This window comes from Azolla caroliniana, unplaced genomic scaffold, assembly GCF_043228905.1.
Source record: "Azolla caroliniana isolate FFs.n. ecotype wild unplaced genomic scaffold, voAzoCaro1.0.p SCAF_6, whole genome shotgun sequence".
Classification (NCBI taxonomy): domain Eukaryota; kingdom Viridiplantae; phylum Streptophyta; class Polypodiopsida; order Salviniales; family Salviniaceae; genus Azolla; species Azolla caroliniana.
The window spans coordinates 3,107,410-3,126,286 of NW_028230441.1; the positions used below are offsets into that span (position 1 = coordinate 3,107,410).

The following is an 18,877-nucleotide window of genomic DNA, read 5'->3' on the forward strand; positions in this document are numbered from 1 at the left end:
CGTCGTCGTCGTCGTCGTCGTCTTCTTCTTCTTCTAGGCAGGCTTTCCTTATTTCCCCAAATACCCCTGTCATAACTTTCCATTATTTCCTAACCATACCCTTCCTTCAACACGATCTCCTCTTGTCCACGCTTTCCCAATCGATTTGCCACTTCCTCCAAACTTCTCCCCCGCTAGGCGTTGCTCGCTATCTAACCAAACTAACTCACTCTGTGTGCCTCGGACAATCGAACACATTGCTTGCAACGTTTGCCGCCTCCGTTTCACACTCTAGCCCGCATATTACCCGTGGTAAATACCAACCTCCTCCATGATAATGCATGGTCTCCGATTCATGTTGAGTTTCCATGCCGCCTTCATTTCACACTCTAGTCCGCGTGTTACCCGTGGTAAATACCAACCTCCTCCATGACATAATGTGTGGTCTCCGATTCATGTTGACTTTCCATGCGCTTTCCTTTTAAGAGGTTCACTCTAGGACGATGATTCTTTGTGGCCTTGTTGAACCAAAACCTCCAGTGAACAATATACGTGCCCAAGATACTCCTACTTTCATTTCTTCGATAGTTTTAGCAATACAATATTTCATGATAAATTTTATGGTAGTTACAATGTATCACATGATGGGTGCAAGTCCCAAAACCTATGACATTTTGTACACTCATGACAGTTTCATCAAACTCAAACTCAAGTTGCCAACAAGGTCAAGAGATGTTAAGCTTAGCCCTATGTTCGTATTGGCATTGACTTTTGTGTAATTCTTGGTCCCCATGGGTGTGACTGACTTCAAAGCTCGCCCCTTTTGTTCATGTAAGTAGCCCACGAGGATGCACTTGCTATTTGTGTGTATCCAGTACGCCCATGCATGTAAAGGTTAATCGTCAATGATGGTTGCATTATATCTATATTTGCTAGGTGTTGTGATTTGCACAAATCTTCGTGCACCTAAGTGCATGACATTTAGGAGCTCACTACTTAAATTGCGATCCTTTTGAAATGAATATCAATGTTGCTTCCCAAATTAGAATGCTTTGCTCACCCATTTCCTTTGAAGTTTGCATCGACCATTAGAAGGTATGACACCAATTCAACATCATTGGATTATTTTTGTGCATTGTTGATTCTTTGTTATGTATAATTTGTGACAACGTCATGATCAATGGACATTGTATTTGTGTCCACATGTAAACTTTGAGGCCTAGAGTCCATATGGCTACATCATACATGAGGACCATGATGACCATGGTGTCAAATAATCGTTATTTAGTATGGGGTTATTGGAAATAGGGATCGGCAACGGCTTAGCTCAAGCCTAAACTGTTTAGCTAGAACGGTTTAAAACGGCTTAGCGGCTCCGCTCGGTTTAGTCTTGAGCCTACCTAAACGGATTGAGCTCCGCTCGGCTTGCCTTGAGCCTTGCCAAACCGGTTAAGCCATTTATGTGATTTAAGAATTAGGGTTTAGAAAGTTAGAAAGTTAGAAATTAGACAATTAGAAGTTAGAAGTTAGAACTTTAAAGTTGACAAAGAGACTAACAGGAAGCCATAGGCAACATATTGTTGAGTGACAAGAGAGGGAGGGACAAAGAGGGAGAGAGAGCTTGCATAGTGGACGACTAGGGGACCTCCGTGCTGTTCAGTGTTATATACATTCTTTGGAGAAGGATTGGATCACTGAGAGTGATAGGTCGCCATAGCCTCGGGCCTCGTGGTTCAGATGGTGGGAGGCGGGGGATTCATGGATGTCACCAATCATAGTAATATGCAAAGAGGGAGTCGTTGAGGTGGAACTTGGAGTTGAGTTTGACTCATCGGTGGTAAGGCCGAGGGGGTGGGAGTTATGAGGAGGAGAAGAAGAGTAGGAGGAAGTGGTTCCCAAACTGGTTTGTTTTGGTTTGGTTGAGGTTTGAGAACCCCAAAACGGTTTAGGCTTAACCGGTTTGGCTTGGATAAGGCCAAACAGGTTAAGCCTAAACCGAACCGTTGCCGATTCCTACTTGGAAATGTGCTTGGTTGCATTGTGGTTCTCAAGTGAAATGATCCACGGTGAGTTGAGTCATAAAAAAGAATTCGTTTGTGCTTGTAAATGTGATTCCAATATTGTGAGTCAACATGGACGCGTTGAATATCATCACTAGCCCTTTCTAGCAACAACAAATTTTGAAGGCATCGAGATGAGGTCGTAGACCTACACAATATTCAAGAACAAAGGTTTTGTCATTAGGGTAACAAAGAACGTGGATTGGTGTACATTGATTGAAGTATTACACGAAGTTGACTTCACCTTCCTTTGCTTCCAACACAAAAGTGCTTGTTATTTTTGTCAAGGAAGAATATTCAACACCATACATAAGGTTAGTTGAGTTCTTCTTGTTTCAATAATCAACTACAAAAGTTTTTCCTCGATGTTTGCTAAGTTTCTACCCATCTTTTGGAGACTTAACATCACTTTGATGCTATTCGTTGTTGATTGTGTGGTAGAGAGGTGTGGACACTAGTGCATTAGAGAGAGAAACAAAAAAAATGAAAAAACCCCAAAAGGGCAAGAAAAAAAACATTAAAAATAGAATAAGAAACTCTACAATACAACAAAAAACTTTAGAGAGAGAGAAAGGAGAGAGAAGTTATATTTAGAGAGGAAAACATGGCTAAGGGAAAAAATGAGCAAAGCGAGTTTCTCATTAGTGAATCATAGCACACAAATATGTGTTGGAAAGCTCTAAATATGAGTAATGTAATGATCTCACTCATGCATAAATGTTCGTTTGAGTAGAAAACATTAGTTGTAACAAGGCCTTCACTTGGGTAGTAGTAGAAAGACGGCACAATGGGTGCACTTGACAAATTATTGGAACAATGGTCACAAGGTTGATGTTACAAGGTAGAGATGTGATGTTATGGACAATAAAAGAAGTGGTGGTTAGAGCATGTCACATGTAGAAACAATGTGGGTAGATATCGATGGGGCTAATGGGATGGATGATAGTCAATGTGAACATGAAAATTGTGTGGAAATTGTTATGCTAGTTTATTATATGATGTGAATGGAGAAGAAATAATGTAGTTAATGTAGTATGGTGAAGATGATGTCATTGAAGTACACGTTGGCTCTGAGAATGTTTTGAAATGATTGAATGAGGTGATTATACTAGGGAATTTTTTACTAATAACGTGCATAACATATCTAGATATTATGGAAGGCAAATAAAGTTGCGTATGAAGAATCAATTATTACATGTCAATAGCTACTTTGATGGAGAGATGTAATTATTTTCTTACCGTATGGCTAGAAAACATAATTAATGTAATTTATCAATCTCGATCATGGATGCAAAATGAAGAGTTGTCCAGTTCAACTCCATAAGTTGAAGCAAAAGGTTATAAAATTGAGGAAGAATATGGTTTTGTAGTTAGGCACAACCCTTCACATTTTGCCCAAATCATGTTACACTCGCATCAAGAAGTAAGTCTATACTTATTGCATCAAGAAGTAAGTACACTTTTACATATCTTTTAAATAAATTTGCATGCTTCCAATGTGAGGCTCACGTCTTTAGATTTGAAACCATAACCTCATGATTATATAGATTGAGCTTTACAAGATGTATCCGTTTTACTATTTATAAGTGGGTGTTATAAAAGAAAATGAGGAAATGAATGTGACAGATTTTATTCGCCCTTAAGCATGTACTCAATAACCCTTTCCAAGGATGAGTACCCCATAGAGTAGCACCAATATCACAAAGTATCGAAAAGGTATTGCTCGAGGAATTAATATTTAAGTTCTCTATTATTGCATAGGTTCTCCAATGTATAATATAGCCTCTTTTTTTTACTTTTGAACCATGTATAACACATTCATTCCATATATTATTCGAGGGAACTTCAAGGCCAAGCCACTTTAAACTTTCAACAATTTCAAGTGTCTTATTATTATAAATAGTACATGTTATACCCTTATCTTGGTTCTTCATAAGCATAATCTTTGTCTTAAGGTTATTAGCACTTCCAATGCCCTCATAAGCTTTTGTGCATTTTCTAAAGTGTTTTAAAAAAGTACTACTCATATGCATATAACAAAAGCATGACAACAACTTCCTCAATGGAACTCAATGTCTATCTTCTTATAAACTTGGCAATCAGTTGTTTCAATCCATTAACCAAAGAATTTTGTCAAATTGAGCATCCTTACATTAACTAATAGTGATATTTAAAAACTTTGAAAATGATTGTCTATACACAAACATCATATAACCTTCTCACATATTCAAGAAATTATAGCTCTTTCACAAGTCTTCTAAAGATGCAAGCACATCAAATTCTTTCTTCAATCTTTGTAGTAACAATATAAACCCTTACATCTTTAGTGACTTTGCTCATCAAGAGTGACAAAATGCTCAATGGAGCTATGGTGCTATGCCTAATTATTAATGGCATTCTTTACATTTTCACCTTTTTGTAAAGGTTGTGATCCACCCTATACTCCAATAATGGCATGTTGACATATGTACATGATTACATATAACTTTTCAAGGCACATGATACATCTATGATTTCCCATCCATTTAAGCATTTCACGCTTATATATATAAAAGATATTCCATCTATCAAGAGGTCAATTCCTTAAGCCCTTAACATATATCTTCAATCTTAAAGGGAAGCATTGTAAAAGAGACCCACAACACATCTTTTCACCATTTGATTGCTTTTATTAAGCTTTTGCAATGCATAGACAAGTCCATGAAAGTTGATAGAGAGCAGTCCATGAAAGTGGGAAAAGCTAGAAATCAAAGATGAGCTATTAATTCTTATTACATGTATTGTCAAGTGTTAACAATACTCTAAAAGACTTGGAACGAAAAGTTATTAAAAGCAAAACACCACCACCATAAAATTGATTCAACATAAATTCATTTGTTAAACATCCAAATTCTCATGAAACCATAGATGCACTCAAATTACAATTCACAGTAAATATATACTCGCAATATTCTCAAATTTGTTCCATACATCAGACAATTATATGGCCCATTACTCACATTTATACTTCGTTGTGGACAAATGAAAACAAATGCAGGTCCGTCACTACCAAATTACCTTTTCAAAACATCATATTCTCAAAAACATCACCATGCCCAAGTTTATACTATGCTATGATGATTGCCATTGGATTACAGGTGTTCTTAAAGTCGAATTCAACTAATCTAAATGTTTACAAAGTTAGATACTTGCATATCTTAATATTACAATGCTATTGACATTGATAGTAGGGACAAAAAGGACATGAAATTCTTTCATGAATACCTTTTTTGTCATTGAATTTTTATATTAATAAATAAGATTACGTTCCCCATATCTTTAAATGTGAAAATTATTGCATTTACATGCCACCAATGAATGCCATGGGCAATTTATTTGCCAGATGACATCGATGATGTTTGTTCTAAGGTTTAATGTCAAAATAACAGACAGCAAGGAGAGATTGGTGAAAATAACGTCTTTTCAAAATCATCCATTAACTTTCTCAGAGTTAGAAGTATCTCAGCTGCACTAAAGACAGGTAAAAATTGAGAATATTTACCCAACTTGCTCAAAGTTAGCATTTACCTCAGTTGTGCTTGAGCTATGTCCTTTCCACTATATAAAACTCTGTACATTGAATTCCTCGACCTAGCTCACTCTTCTAAAAAAACTTTTTACATGAGAAGCTGCCATATCCTTTGTGACTATCAAAACTTATATATCAAAGGGCAGCATACTAGTCACAAGCATAATATTAAGACTTATGCACACTAAGATGCGATAAGAGGATGTATATAGAAGACACGCACATTTAGATAAAGAATACTAATTAGAGTTTTTACCCTTTCACTTGTGCTCCTTGCAGAAACAGCACAAAGCTCATTTGAACTTCATCTCAGCTCTATTTCCATCCACTATGTGAAACCTTATTTCAATCCCTCCCCCTTCCACAACACCTGAACATGAGAACGTGCCACCTCCTCCATGACTGTAAAACTATATAATAAAATGGGCACCATTAATTTTGCACCATAACAAGTAGCCTTGATGAATCCCTTAACTGTGAACTATGAGTCTAGCCGGCATTCGCTATTTGTAGACAAGTTAAATAGAAAAGCTTCATGAGTAAAATGCAACAATTGAGCTTTCCAATATTGTTTGTAGTTGTATGCGAGGATACAAAAACACTATTGAAGAGACAATGCCATATCTGACATAACCATATATGCGACCACAAAAAAGGGAAACACAGAAACCTGACAGTCCTCTATACACCGGTAAGCAAAAAGGTTTCTGAAAGACTCAGCAAATACTTTTCAGCACCCCATTCTGAATTAAAACAAATAACTAACCTTTTGAAGAATCCCGTTGTTTCATATTAGTTTCTTATAGGAAAGATAAGTCCAAGACGTCTGGGAGGGACTGCATCAGGTATGCGTGGATCTGTGCATGTGCACTTCGCTATAATATATGTAGTTATGTATTTAACATGGCACATACTAACCTGATAAGTGCCTTTACAGCAACAATCCTCTACTCTTAGTTCTACCCAAATGTCACAATAGTTCTTGGTCAATAGAGCTCATATTCAAATATGAACTTGTTGTTTGGTCCTGTGTATCAACATGGCTATCATTTTCGAAGCAAGAAGACCAAATAGCATTCACATATATCAACAATGGAATGATGTTACCAAAAACGCCAAACAAAAGTATGTTGTGGGTGAAGGGCGTGTCCAACCTGAAGATATCACAATACTTCAAAGACAGAACTGATGACTATTACACTAGCCTATAGATCTTCACGAATTCGGTTACCTTATCTTGAACCGATGCAGTCATATTTAAGGCAACAAGGCTACATGGAATCTCCATGAATAAGGATATTTCTTGATTTGAATTCTCTTAAGATAAATGGTCTGGTGAACGTGATGGTCTTTTGCTCCGATGACGACTAGGAGACCTAGAACTAGAACGATTTCTCCCATAGTCCCGTTCCCTTTTCCTCTCTCTGTCACGATCCCTATCTCTTCCTCCATCACGTTCTCTATACCTATCCCTTCCATGATAAGCATGGTCTCTTTCCCTGGACCTCTGACTGTATGCATCCTTCTCCCTTGAATGATTCTCTCTTGGCATGTCCCTTCCATTGTCCTTCGAATTCTCCATCTCTCTCTCTCTTCGGCTCTTTTCTTTTTCCTTTGGAGACTCTATCTCTCTCTCTTTTCGGCTCTTTTCTCCAGCCTTCTTCTCTTTGGCAAGCCTTTCCTCTTCCTTCGCTTTTTCTTTCTTTTCCTAGAACAAGTGAATATGCAAGCAACATTTAACAATGATTTTTTTAAGCAATTATAGCACATACACGTCAATGAAATGCAATAATACCTTATATTCAACAAGGTACTCCCGAACCTTGCTATATCCCAGATGTTGCTTCCCAGTGACATGTGATTGTGTTCTCTCTGCAGCATCATTTGCTACCAAAAATGAGCCACAAACCTCACAAAGAGCCATCTTCTTCTCTTGTGCTGGCGTAAGAGTCAGTTGTTGAAGTAGAGCATTTTTTTCCGCAGTTAATAATTCAACCTTAATAAACAAATTCCATTCAACATCAGTGTAAGGAATGTAAAAATATCTTTTGTACATTTTATTAACCTACTCACTAACCTTCTTCATTAGGGCTTGGGCTTCATCCACCTTCCCTTCTTCTCCCAGGCTTTCAATTTGTTCAAGGAGCTTCTTCATCTTCTCTTCTATAGTAGCAAGCTGTTCAGACTTCTCTGAAGATATTGGTGGAGCATCCTGATCATGGGCAATCCTTTCCCGCCCTCTTCTCAGTTTTCTGTCAAGGTCTTGCACCTATAATGCCATTTTGTTAGAATGCAGCCTTCTATACTATCAGTGTTCAGATCGCAAGCATGATAGTATAAAGGAATTAAGTAAACGGATTTTGCAAAAGAACTCACAAAAAATGCCACAAAAGTCATTAATGCAAAATGCTAATAACGCAACAAACGGTAGAAGCCTATCAATTGTCGTGATGATACCTTTTTCAATGTATAGCTTATCGTTCATTAATTTCACTAGAATTATCAACATTCCTTAGCAATTCTATACTATATGAGAACCTGACAGATGATCAAAGAGAGCTAAATGATAGCTATGCACACACTGACATAGAAATATTTACATACAAACATTTATAGACAAGCTTATGTGTGTATAAATGCATTGAATGTGTTTGTGTTGGATATATGTTGTCTGATAGTTGAAAGAGATAAAAAATTATGCAAGTTTCATTTGCATTTGAAACAGGACAGAGGGAAGAGAAAAATTTGGGTTCTTTTACTTGCAATATTTCGAATTGTATTTTTCAAACATATGGATGACACTCATATATTATGTTTCAAGGCTTACATTGAAAATACTAAAATCAAAATGTGATTTACATTTACTCCCAGCCTACATGTATGTAATGCATATAAAATGCCAGATTACTATGAACTATACGTAAAGTGGGGACTGAGATATGAGTAAGTGTGAGTGATACGTAACAATTGACAATCACTATTCTTTGACCTCAATGATTACCATTCGAGGTGCCACTGCTTTGCGTAACACGTGTACGGCATACATTAAGCACACGTTAAGAACAAAACCATGCCATTTCCGTTTCAAGCTGAGGCACATGCAGATATTTGACAATTGACAATCTTGGAATCAGTAGCAATTACAATACTTTGAATGATTGGTATGTGTAATAAATGCAATAATGCTAAAGACACATACCAGTTTATCACAAAAGTGGTGAAATTAATATTCTTCGAACCATTAGCAACCATGACACTTTAAAATGCCATTCATGTGTGTTAAAATCGCAAAACATAAAAGTGCATACCAGTCTATCGCAAAATTGTGCAAGCTCAGCTTCAAGCCGAGGCACATAGGAATCATGTCTGCTCGACTTCTCAAAACTGCAAAATTTAACAAACCTGTTTTCAGATTTTAAGCCATATACTGCAAAACAGGTATAACGTGGAAGAATCCCTGATCAATAACCATAAAAATACAACAACATCAACCATGAAACTAAAACAGCTATAACAATAAAACCATGATAAAAAGATTGAGCCAAGTAACAACAAAAATACAAAAATTGAACCATAAAAGTAGCTGTAAAGATTCAGAAAATTTCCTTCACCTTTCTCTAAGCTTCGCATCATGAATCTTGGGACAAGGACCTGAAATAAAAAACACCGAAAGAATACAGTTTTAGTGCATATAAATCCCTTAAGACAGCTAAATGATCAAAAGAATCGTAGATCTACATTCAAATCAGAGTTCCCTTTTTAAGGGATTTCGACCTACCTAAGTTGCTCTTGGTGTTGACAAATAGATCATGAGGGCAAAACCGCACGAGATAGCAGCCACAAACATCTCTATCATCCCATCGTACCTCTCTATATCCTTTCTTTTCTTCGTCTGTGAGGTTCCGGGCTGAAAATAAATGACGACGAAAAGGCGGAGTGAGGCGAAAATGAACACAGAATCACATAAAGAAAGAAGAGAAAGAGAGAGGGGGGGGGGGGGGGGGGGGAAGACCTGTTCCCATCAATTCATCGAGGAGAGCTCTCTGTGCATCCACCATCGCGTCCAAACAACGGAAGCTTGAATATGGAAGGAGAAGAAGAAGAAGAAGAAGAAGAAGAAGAAGAAGAAGAAATTCTGAGAAAAGCACGGAGTGCAAAGAACAGAGGAAGGAGGGGCAGGCAGGAAGAAGAAGGGCAGAAGAGAGATACCCCACCCCAACATGACCTTTTTGGACCCTTTCACACACAAACACACACACACACACACACACACAACACCCAGAGAGAGAGAGAGAGAGAGAGAGAGAATATGTGTGTGTCTGAATCTGGCGAATCTGGTGGTGTTGACAGAGAAGAGTTCATCACACACACACACACACACACACATCTGGCTTGTGTGTAGTAATTCTCGACAGAGTTTGTGTGTGCCTGAATCTGGTGTCATCTGGTGGTGTTGACACAGAAGAGTTCATCACACACACACACATCGGGCTTGTCTGTAGTCATTCTCGAGAGAGTATGTGTGTGTTTGAATTTGGTGAAATTTGGTGGTGTTGACACGGAAGAGTTCATGACACACACACACACACACACACACACACACATCTAGCTTGACTGTAGTCATTCCTCCTAACTCCTCCCAACTCCCTCCTCCATCATGTATGATCACATGTCGTTGTGTCGTCCACGAAACACTCACTCGGGGGTATCGGTATGCCCTCCGTTTGACAACCTCATCGCATCTCCTTAGGTTGCTCCCGCTCCCATGCCTCGTATGTATACCTCGTCGTGTGCGACTTCAAATGAGATAGGGAAATTCGCCTAGGTGTGCGGGTTGGGTCATCATATACCTTGTTGGTGATCTGTTTCGCCAACATCCCCCCTCCCTAACCATGCCCATGTTGGTATTTCATGCCTAGCTACTTGATGATAGTAACGTAGAACATATGTAACTTGAGCTATTTTGTTTGCCTCCAAGCAGGTATGTTGTGTTTGATGTTGGCTGTCGAGATTTTGGATTATGCAAAATGAAGTGGATCAAGAGACATTGTATGTGACGAGGGTTGAGGTGATAAAGATGAGCTTGTTCACCTACATGTACTTTAAAGGCCATCTAGACAATTGTAGGCGTTGAACAAGTTAATTTTCGGCAAAGGCCATGTGATTTTGACGAAATCTTCTTTCAAGTCGCAAAGGTGGCAATGTTTTGTATGTCTATTGCTATTGCAAAGAAGGAGAACATGGAGCTTGAACAAATGGTTGTCACTACCACATTTCTTCACATCGAACTCAAGGTGGCACTCAAGAGCAACCTGTTGGATTCACTAAACTATGTAAGGCAGAGAGGGTTTGACAATGAAAGAATACCTTACATGAACTGAAAAATGATCCCCAACAATGGTACCAAAAGTTTGACCCGTTTACAAAGTTTAGGTACCGACTTGCAATTCTTTGCAACAACAACAATTCTCGCACTACGATTTCTCTGCAACAACAACAATTCTTGCATTACAAAAATATGTGTTCAAACACAAAAACCTAATATTGATCATCTTGTATGTGGATGACATGTTGACAACAAAAAAGTCCATGCAAGACACCTTGGGTGACCAACATGGGACCGACTTGCAAAAGCCCTACCCTCCACGATGACAATCAAAGCTTGATGGTGTGGAATCTAGTCATTCAAACAAAGAACAAGCACATCTAGTGCAACATCACTTCATTCAAGATTGTATTGAAAAGAGCTATATCAATTTGGCAAAGTGATATAAGACAATTTTGTTGACACAATGGCTCGCTATGCAAATCAAGGATAACACATCACAAACATTGAATTGTGTACTTCTCGATGACATAGGGTTGCCAATCAAGTATCATGCTTGTAGAATGATGTCGAATTGCACATCACAGGTTGATGTTGGATCAAGTATTACAAGACAACACAAATCACAAATGGGCAGTCACGCATTGTTGGTTGGTGTTAGATCGAGCTTTGTGGGTTGAAGGGATTGAGGATTGAGCATTTGAGGATCGTGGTTGAAGTATCACAATACACGCTCATAATGTGGAAAATGTGGTTCCTACATCACTTAAAAGCATATGCCTACATTGGGTCAGTATAGATGCTGCCTCCACATGCAATCTCTAGAATGTAGATGTAAACAAATGACTTGTCCTTATATGAAGATGTAAACAAATGACTTGTCTTTTGCAAATTTTCATCTAAAATACACAAAGAATAGATAGAATCATTGGGCAAGCCTTGTGATTCAATTTTTAGGAGATGTCCACTTGTAATATTAGAATCCCAATTGAAACTCTTTTGGATGCATCGATCAAAACATGAGCGATTGAGACAATTTATGCTTTTTTAAGAGCCATCATAGTGACTTCGACAATTTATGATTCAATAAAATGGACAATCTAGAATACAAGGAAACCAAATATTTGAATGAATGATGTTAAACACATCCCGCCTCCTTCAATACATTCAAATTGTTTGAATGAACAAACTTGAAGGTTACGAAAACCAAAGATCGGATGTCTATATGTGACAATTCACAAAGCATATACAGATTATCGGCCATCTAGAATCCCTATGATTGTCATTCAAATCTAAGATCAATATGATCAAACAACACAAACGTGCATTAAATAGATGTACAAACCTTTTACTTATTGGGACCTCGGGTGATGAAGAGATTCGACCTTGTGACCACCCAATTGTTTAGAAACATAGTGTGCATCCAAGAACCTAGATGCAAATACCCACAATTTGTATACATCCTCAAATGTGGATAAGAAGCTCAATGCAGCAGTCACCACCTCAACCCTTGCTTGCACTTTCTCTATTTCCAATCCTTTTAGCACTTTCTTCTCATCTACAGAAGCCTTAAGCATCATTTCCTTATCGGGCAATTGTATGTTCCTAAGAAAACCAATGCTGAGGGATATGTTGTTCTTATCCGCTAACATTTGCACGAGTTCAGGATGCACCAATCTACCTTGTGAATCATATATATTGAAAGCAACTGAAGCTCCTCGATTATACTTGACACGAGGGCCATATATGTGGATGAGTGATTGCGACTTCTCCGATGAGTGTGAGCGAGCATGCCGAAGTTGAAGTAGAGAGTCGATCAACCAGTTGATAAGACACCTAAGCCTCAATGTAGCTTTGTTTAAACCTAGCATATCAGCATGATCAAGACTTTTGCATACCACTTTGTGATGTTCCCATTCATATGTCTCATCGTCGTCATCGTCATTGTCATCGTCATCATCGTCATCATCCTCCTCTATTCTTGTTGCTTCATACTCATCCCCACTTTGTGAATCAAGATGCAATTGGCCCATATGTTGGGCCGCATCAAAATGTCTTGTTTTCTTGGGATTCTCTCGGAATGGTGAGAGACTTCTCCCTACGCGCCGATCATTCTCTTCAATCTCATTGCATATATCACTCTGGCTTTTCAAAAAGAAATCTATTTCTTCAGTTTTCTGAATTTCCTCAAGTAGCTTTTGACTGTTTTCATTAATCTTATGTTCAGAACTGAGGACTTCCAATTCAGTATCAGCTCTTTCCTTCTCGTTACATGTCCTTATCGTGTCCAAATCTTGTTCATGCATATTGCTCAAGAACCGACCCTTTTCTTGAATGTTATTATTCACTTTGAAAGACTCATCGTCTGGATTCTTCATTAGCATCTCCGACGATGATTCGGAAGAGAAATGAATTGTACCTGATGTTGCATTGGCACTATCAACATCATTCAAAGCTTCTCTTTGTGTAGATTCTTGCTTCATTGTTTCATTTTCAAGGCAGTTATCTTCAAAGAGAGGATTCCTTAGGGCACCTGACTCGGGTAGATTCATTTGTCCAAGAATAGGTACACACAAAGGCTCACTTTTAAAAGGACTACTAAATTGATCACAAGAAGACATCAATGTGTGGCAAGCATACTCCATAGGACTTGAACTGATGTTGTCCACACGCAAGTTTTCTGCCCCTTCCTCACTAAAGACAGGGCTTTGTACTACTTCTCCATTCGAATCACAAGCAAAACTATCATCATCATCATATCCTTCTCCATCATCATCACCTTGTTGTTTTCCTTCTTTCTTCTCTTGAGTTTGAACTGATTTGTTTTCAAATGAACAAAGGTGATCAAACCCAAGCACTGGACCAGAAAATGAAGCCACCATAGGTGCAAGATTAGGGTTCTTTGGAAACTCAAAGTCTATGCTTGCATTTCTACTGTCTTCTTCATCCACCGACCCATCACCATCACCTATGGTATCATTATCCCTATAAGAGCTTCCGCTTGAGGAAACGTCAAAAGGAGGAGGGATAATTTTAACAATGCCCGGAGCAACATGTCCCAATTGACCTCGAATACTTGATATCGCAGTGTTTTTAACAAAAAAACATCCAAATCCAGATGGGTCAGCCCCAAAAACCTTATAAAACGATGCAATTATGAAATCTGGCTTAAAGAGTGACAAACCCAAAGAATCCATATCCTTTGGTCCTAAAGCAGAAGCATCCAAAAGCACATGCCATTTATTCTGCTGAGCTAGAGACATCCATTGATACGAGAATTTGGATCCAGACACTCTGGATTGGACTGGAAACACAAAGAGGCCATTCATAGACCCTTTCCTCCGCCTTTTTCTCTTCGCAATCAAAAGCTTTCTAAGTTGTGTTGATGCAACCCTAAGAGATGGCCATTTGAAAGAGAGATCATATACCTTTGCACCTTTCTCCTTTGCACGTTGCACAAGCCATCCTACCGATTCACTTTCATAATCATACATTGTGATAAGCCTCTGATAACTTGCAAACGGATATGCATCAGCCAGAAGCCCGAACGATGCCCCTCTACTCGCCGTAAACACCATGTTGTACTCAGTTTCTTCAATGTTAAGATATTTCATTATGCGGCTTCGAACACTATACTCAAGAGTTCCGTCCTTTGGAGCTCCGAGTAGCATTTGTGAGTAGAGGTTTACTTGCATTGTGGCAAGGCTAAATGAGGAAGCTTCCCATTCTTCCATTTGTTGACGATATGTGAAGAGTCCGAATCCACAATAATCAAAGCAAACTCGGCCACTTTCAAGAAGATGAGAATATTCCCGAGATCTTAATGATTCCATTGACAATGTCTGGGAAGTGTATTGAGGGTACATTTTTTCGAATTGAGAGAAAGCTGTTTCTAGATTCGGGAGACTTTGATGAGTTGTGTAGTACATCTGTCCCCGATGCATCTTTCTTGTAACTTCAATCAGCTCTTGACGCGTTTCTTCTCTAGTGGGAAATGGTATGGATCCGTGCTCATTGTTTTCTTCCATGGTCTAATAAGATTGTATCCTCTTCTCAAGAAATGGTTAAGGGCATTATGTCTGCTTTGCATTCATACACTAAATGGTCTTCTTACACCCCCACAATATACCCTGCTAAGAGGTATATTCTTCTTATACTACACAGCCACAGCCACTGCCACAACTAGATGGAAATTTGGGGATAGAAACATAGATGAGCTTTTTGAGACATCCATAGTACACCAGATAAGTGATAATCCGCTTCTTATGATGAAAAATGGTTACTTCATCACACACACAGACATGGTCATAACCATATCTATAATCCAGATAGATATATCAATTTGTATACAATTTATCTTCTTATAGTCATACTATGCTTGATGTATCTTCTTTACGGATCCACAATTCACAAGATAATGATACATTCATTTTTTGTTGAAAATTGGTTAGTTTGAAATAGATATGGGCATATTCCATGGCCATAACCAAATGCAATAATTGGATAGAAAAATAGATTATATTTGCAAAGAATATATATCCATAAATCAAAATCAAAGTGGGTAATTCTTTCTCAACTGAAAGAGGGTAATTCTCAGCAAACATGGCGCATCATAGCCATAGCCATATCTAGATGGAAGTTTTCATAGCAAAAACAGATGATATCTACCAAAGCAACAAATCAGTGCTTATACATATAAACTGTACCTATCTATATATGGGGGGTTTGGATGAAGGATATGGGTTTCACAGAGGAATCTAAATACCCACTATTCCAAATTATGAAGAACAAAACTTACAGAAGAGAAGCAAATGAAGTTTACTGCATTTTACCGTGCATACACAACGAGAAGCAAACGAGGGAGCTGCAGCATTGATTGCATTTCCCCACCAAAACCCCCAAAAAAGTGTGGAGTAAAACAAAGAAAGAAAGGGTGGTGATGTGCAGAGATGAAGTATAGGATATGGCCAGATAAATTAGTTTGGTAAATCTAATATGGATAGATAGATAGATAGATAGATGGGTGGGGAACCATAAACTATCAAATTTGGTTACTTACATCTTCTCACATTCAATGTCTTTGATGAACAATCCCATGTCCCTCTCTGCCTTTTTCAAAGTGCTCTGTCTCTTTCTCTCCCCCTCCCCTGGCCTAGTGGGACCATAGCTAACTTTAGAAGATGATAATATGATGTACATATAATATATGTATCTATTTGAAGATCATAGCTAACCTTCTAGGATGGTTATAAACTATATCTATCGACCCGACCCATCTATGTATTTGTTTGTCTAGCTTTGTCTATCTATCTATCTATCTATCTATCTATCTATCTATCTATCTATTCTATCGACCTGTGTAGGGCTCTCCATCGGTCTCCCTTTTTCACTAGGACTCCGTAAATCTATAGTTGCCAAGTCGATCCAAAAGTGATTCGTATGAATAACATATTCTAAACTCTAAACCCACTAGCACTACCCAAATTTTGGCTCATTTGTGGATGCAATGAAACCTGGAACCCCCAAATTGTACATTGTACGCTTCACCCAAACGGGACACACCCACTAGCACCAAAAGTTTGGTCCATTAAAGGATGCACTAGAACTTGGAACCCCAATTTGGACATTGTAAGCTTGATCCATACAGGATGCATAAAAATGATGTAAAGTGAATTCCAAACGTATTCCACCTCAAATCTATTTGTGTGCCATGTGTCTGTGTATGCATGCATTCAATGTAGTTATTGTAACCTTTTCGAGTGATCAATGAATTGATCCTCTGTACATCTTTTGCAAGTGCAAACCTCGTGTATGCATATGTAAATGGCTCATGCATTGCAACCGTCCCCACTTTATCCATTACCTATTCATATGGCTAGCCCACACTTGAACATACTTTCACATGGTTCTATATATATAACGTGCCATTCATGTGGTTCTATATTTATAACTACTTCATCAGTGTGAGATGAATTTGAAGGCTTTTCGCGCAACACAACTATGTCACAAACACATTTTAAAGATCTTAATCACAACATTATTAGTAAAAAAACAATAGGTCGTAATCTTCCCATAAACAGACTCATCATAGAGAGTCTCATTCAAAAATACTTGAAACCATCTCTATGCATGCGTACATCTTTGGCCGAGGCCCGTTGTAGCTTCCAACTCGAGGAAAAACATATTTTAGATGATTTTTGCAATAATTGAAGGATTTTGTGTAATCTACACCTTGAAGTTCTACGCTTATCCTAATAATATTTATTGGGATTGATGTTTTTATTCACATGGAAACACAACAAATACACATGTGGTCACACTTCTCCTTTTTTGGGTGCATAAGTCTTGTAAATGTTCTTTCATGAAAATGTGTGTTCTTGCCCATGACTCCCATACAATTTTTCTTGAAATAAGATTCTAGTTGGAGTTTCCTCTCTCTCTCTCTCTCTCTCTCTCTCTCTCTCTCTCTCTCTCTCTCTCTCTCTCTATTATCTATCTATTTCTTAAAAGAAACAACAAACAACTATGATGATCATTACATTCACTTCTACCTTGTTCCCTCACCTCAATATTTATCTCTACCGGATTCAAAATTCTCTCCTATGAAAAAAGTGTATAAACGGTTTTCATTCTTTGGTGATACACAAAAATCTAGTTAAGATGACTTGCAACATTCTTAAAAGTTTTGAAAATTAATGGATTCCTTTTTGAGTAGTCAAGTATATTGTTAGCAGGAAATTCTTTTGAGTGAAAACAACCATCTTCAAGTGTATACTAACAATATGGATGGGTGACCCACGGATTTCTACAACATATCATAGAACTCTTGAACACAAATATATCTTTAAATTGGTACATATCACTAAATGGTGGTTAGTGTTGTATCAATTGCTCGTGAAAGTCATTAGAACTTAAGCATGGATTTTGGATGTCTATCAAGTAAAAGTCTTCTTCAAATCAATATATATATATATATATATATATATATATTCACAATTTTTTCCCATTGTGCAACAAGGTAATCTCTTCAACATGATATGTACCTTCCCTATTGTGATGCAAATAAAAGTTTATTGCACTAATGTTTGTAAAGGTACATCTTAAACAGAGTTCTATTTTTTGCATTTGGCATAATATTTTTATCTAGGTTAAAACGGAACATTTTGCTAGAAGTCTATTAATTCATTTATAGCTTCTAAGCATAAAGAAAGTAGCATACATTAAAAACGTGATCCATTAATCAATGGCCGCAATAAAAACATGATCCATTAATTGACCAACTTGTAGAATCAATTAAAAGAAACTATCTTATTACAGAATTTGCAATTTAAAAGACTAGATTGTGTCTTCACAAAAGCTTGTTCCTTTTCAATACAAATATGAATTCCATGCTTTTAAATTAAAGAATATTAATGTGCAATGTTCAAGAATACAACGTCATGTTTTATGAGTACTTTTTTATTACAGTCCACACAAATGTTGATTATTATACATGAAAGTGTAAAGGATTGACAACATATTGGTTAAAAAAATCCTCTATATTGTGAAATGCTCTCATATAATAATTGATAAGACTATTCATGTATAACAAATGTCACGAGGAATATCAATGTCAAAGCTTCGCAAAGTTTATTTATGTTAATACAAATGAATCCGAAAGGGTTTATTATTTTGCTATACTATTTTTTCCAACATTATTTTCTAGAGCTACAATGTGAAACCATGTGATTTGTTCTATTAAGGAATATCAATACATGTTATACTCATGATTGTAGGGATTCATGTGCAACACATTATGTTGCAAAACGACTTGATTGGCCATTGTGTATTGCATTATTTTATCTTATTAATGGAATATGGATAAATGTTCGAATCCTTGTTGAAAGAAGTTATGGATTGCAAATTATAACACACGACAATTATAACACAAATTATAACTTACTA

General features: G+C 37.5%; 2 protein-coding genes across 5 annotated transcripts; both read right to left on the minus strand.

Moving 5' to 3' along the window:
• Positions 1–5,477: 5,477 nt before the first annotated feature.
• On the minus strand, positions 5,478–9,752 carry LOC147862598 (uncharacterized). 4 transcript variants are annotated; one of them, XR_015529930.1, is made up of 9 exons: positions 9,620–9,752; positions 9,386–9,514; positions 9,219–9,258; positions 8,916–8,991; positions 7,685–7,876; positions 7,403–7,603; positions 6,839–7,315; positions 6,715–6,761; positions 5,478–6,634 (listed from the first exon to the last, which is right to left on the minus strand). XR_015529930.1 is itself a non-coding variant. In XM_087321037.1 (7 exons), exons 1-7 carry the CDS (start codon positions 9,663–9,665, stop codon positions 6,926–6,928), a joined length of 1,074 nt encoding a protein of 357 aa, XP_087177163.1. In that variant the 5' UTR covers positions 9,666–9,752; the 3' UTR covers positions 6,690–6,925. The 4 variants fall into 4 exon arrangements, 1 of the variants encoding a protein (XP_087177163.1); XR_015529931.1 differs by lacking the exon at positions 6,715–6,761; XR_015529929.1 differs by lacking the exon at positions 5,478–6,634 and having other exon boundaries at positions 6,690–6,761.
• Positions 9,753–12,039: 2,287 nt separating this feature from the next.
• On the minus strand, positions 12,040–15,865 carry LOC147862599 (uncharacterized). Its single transcript, XM_087321193.1, has one exon. It carries the CDS (start codon positions 14,959–14,961, stop codon positions 12,286–12,288), a length of 2,676 nt encoding a protein of 891 aa, XP_087177319.1. The 5' UTR covers positions 14,962–15,865; the 3' UTR covers positions 12,040–12,285.
• Positions 15,866–18,877: the final 3,012 nt, after the last annotated feature.

What these genes read in the sequence shown, in the direction of transcription:
- LOC147862598 (XM_087321037.1), bottom strand. Translation starts at nt 9,665, where the DNA reads ATGGTGGATGCACAGAGAGCTCTCCTCGATGAATTGATGGGAACAG. An exon ending in GATGCGAAGCTTAGAGAAAG is followed by an intron (nt 8,992 to 9,218) that starts GTGAAGGAAATT and finishes TAAATTTTGCAG; the next exon opens with TTTTGAGAAGTCGAGCAGAC. An exon ending in AGTACCTTGTTGAATATAAG is followed by an intron (nt 7,316 to 7,402) that starts GTATTATTGCAT and finishes CACTTGTTCTAG; the next exon opens with GAAAAGAAAGAAAAAGCGAA.
- LOC147862599 (XM_087321193.1), bottom strand. Translation starts at nt 14,961, where the DNA reads ATGGAAGAAAACAATGAGCACGGATCCATACCATTTCCCACTAGAGAA.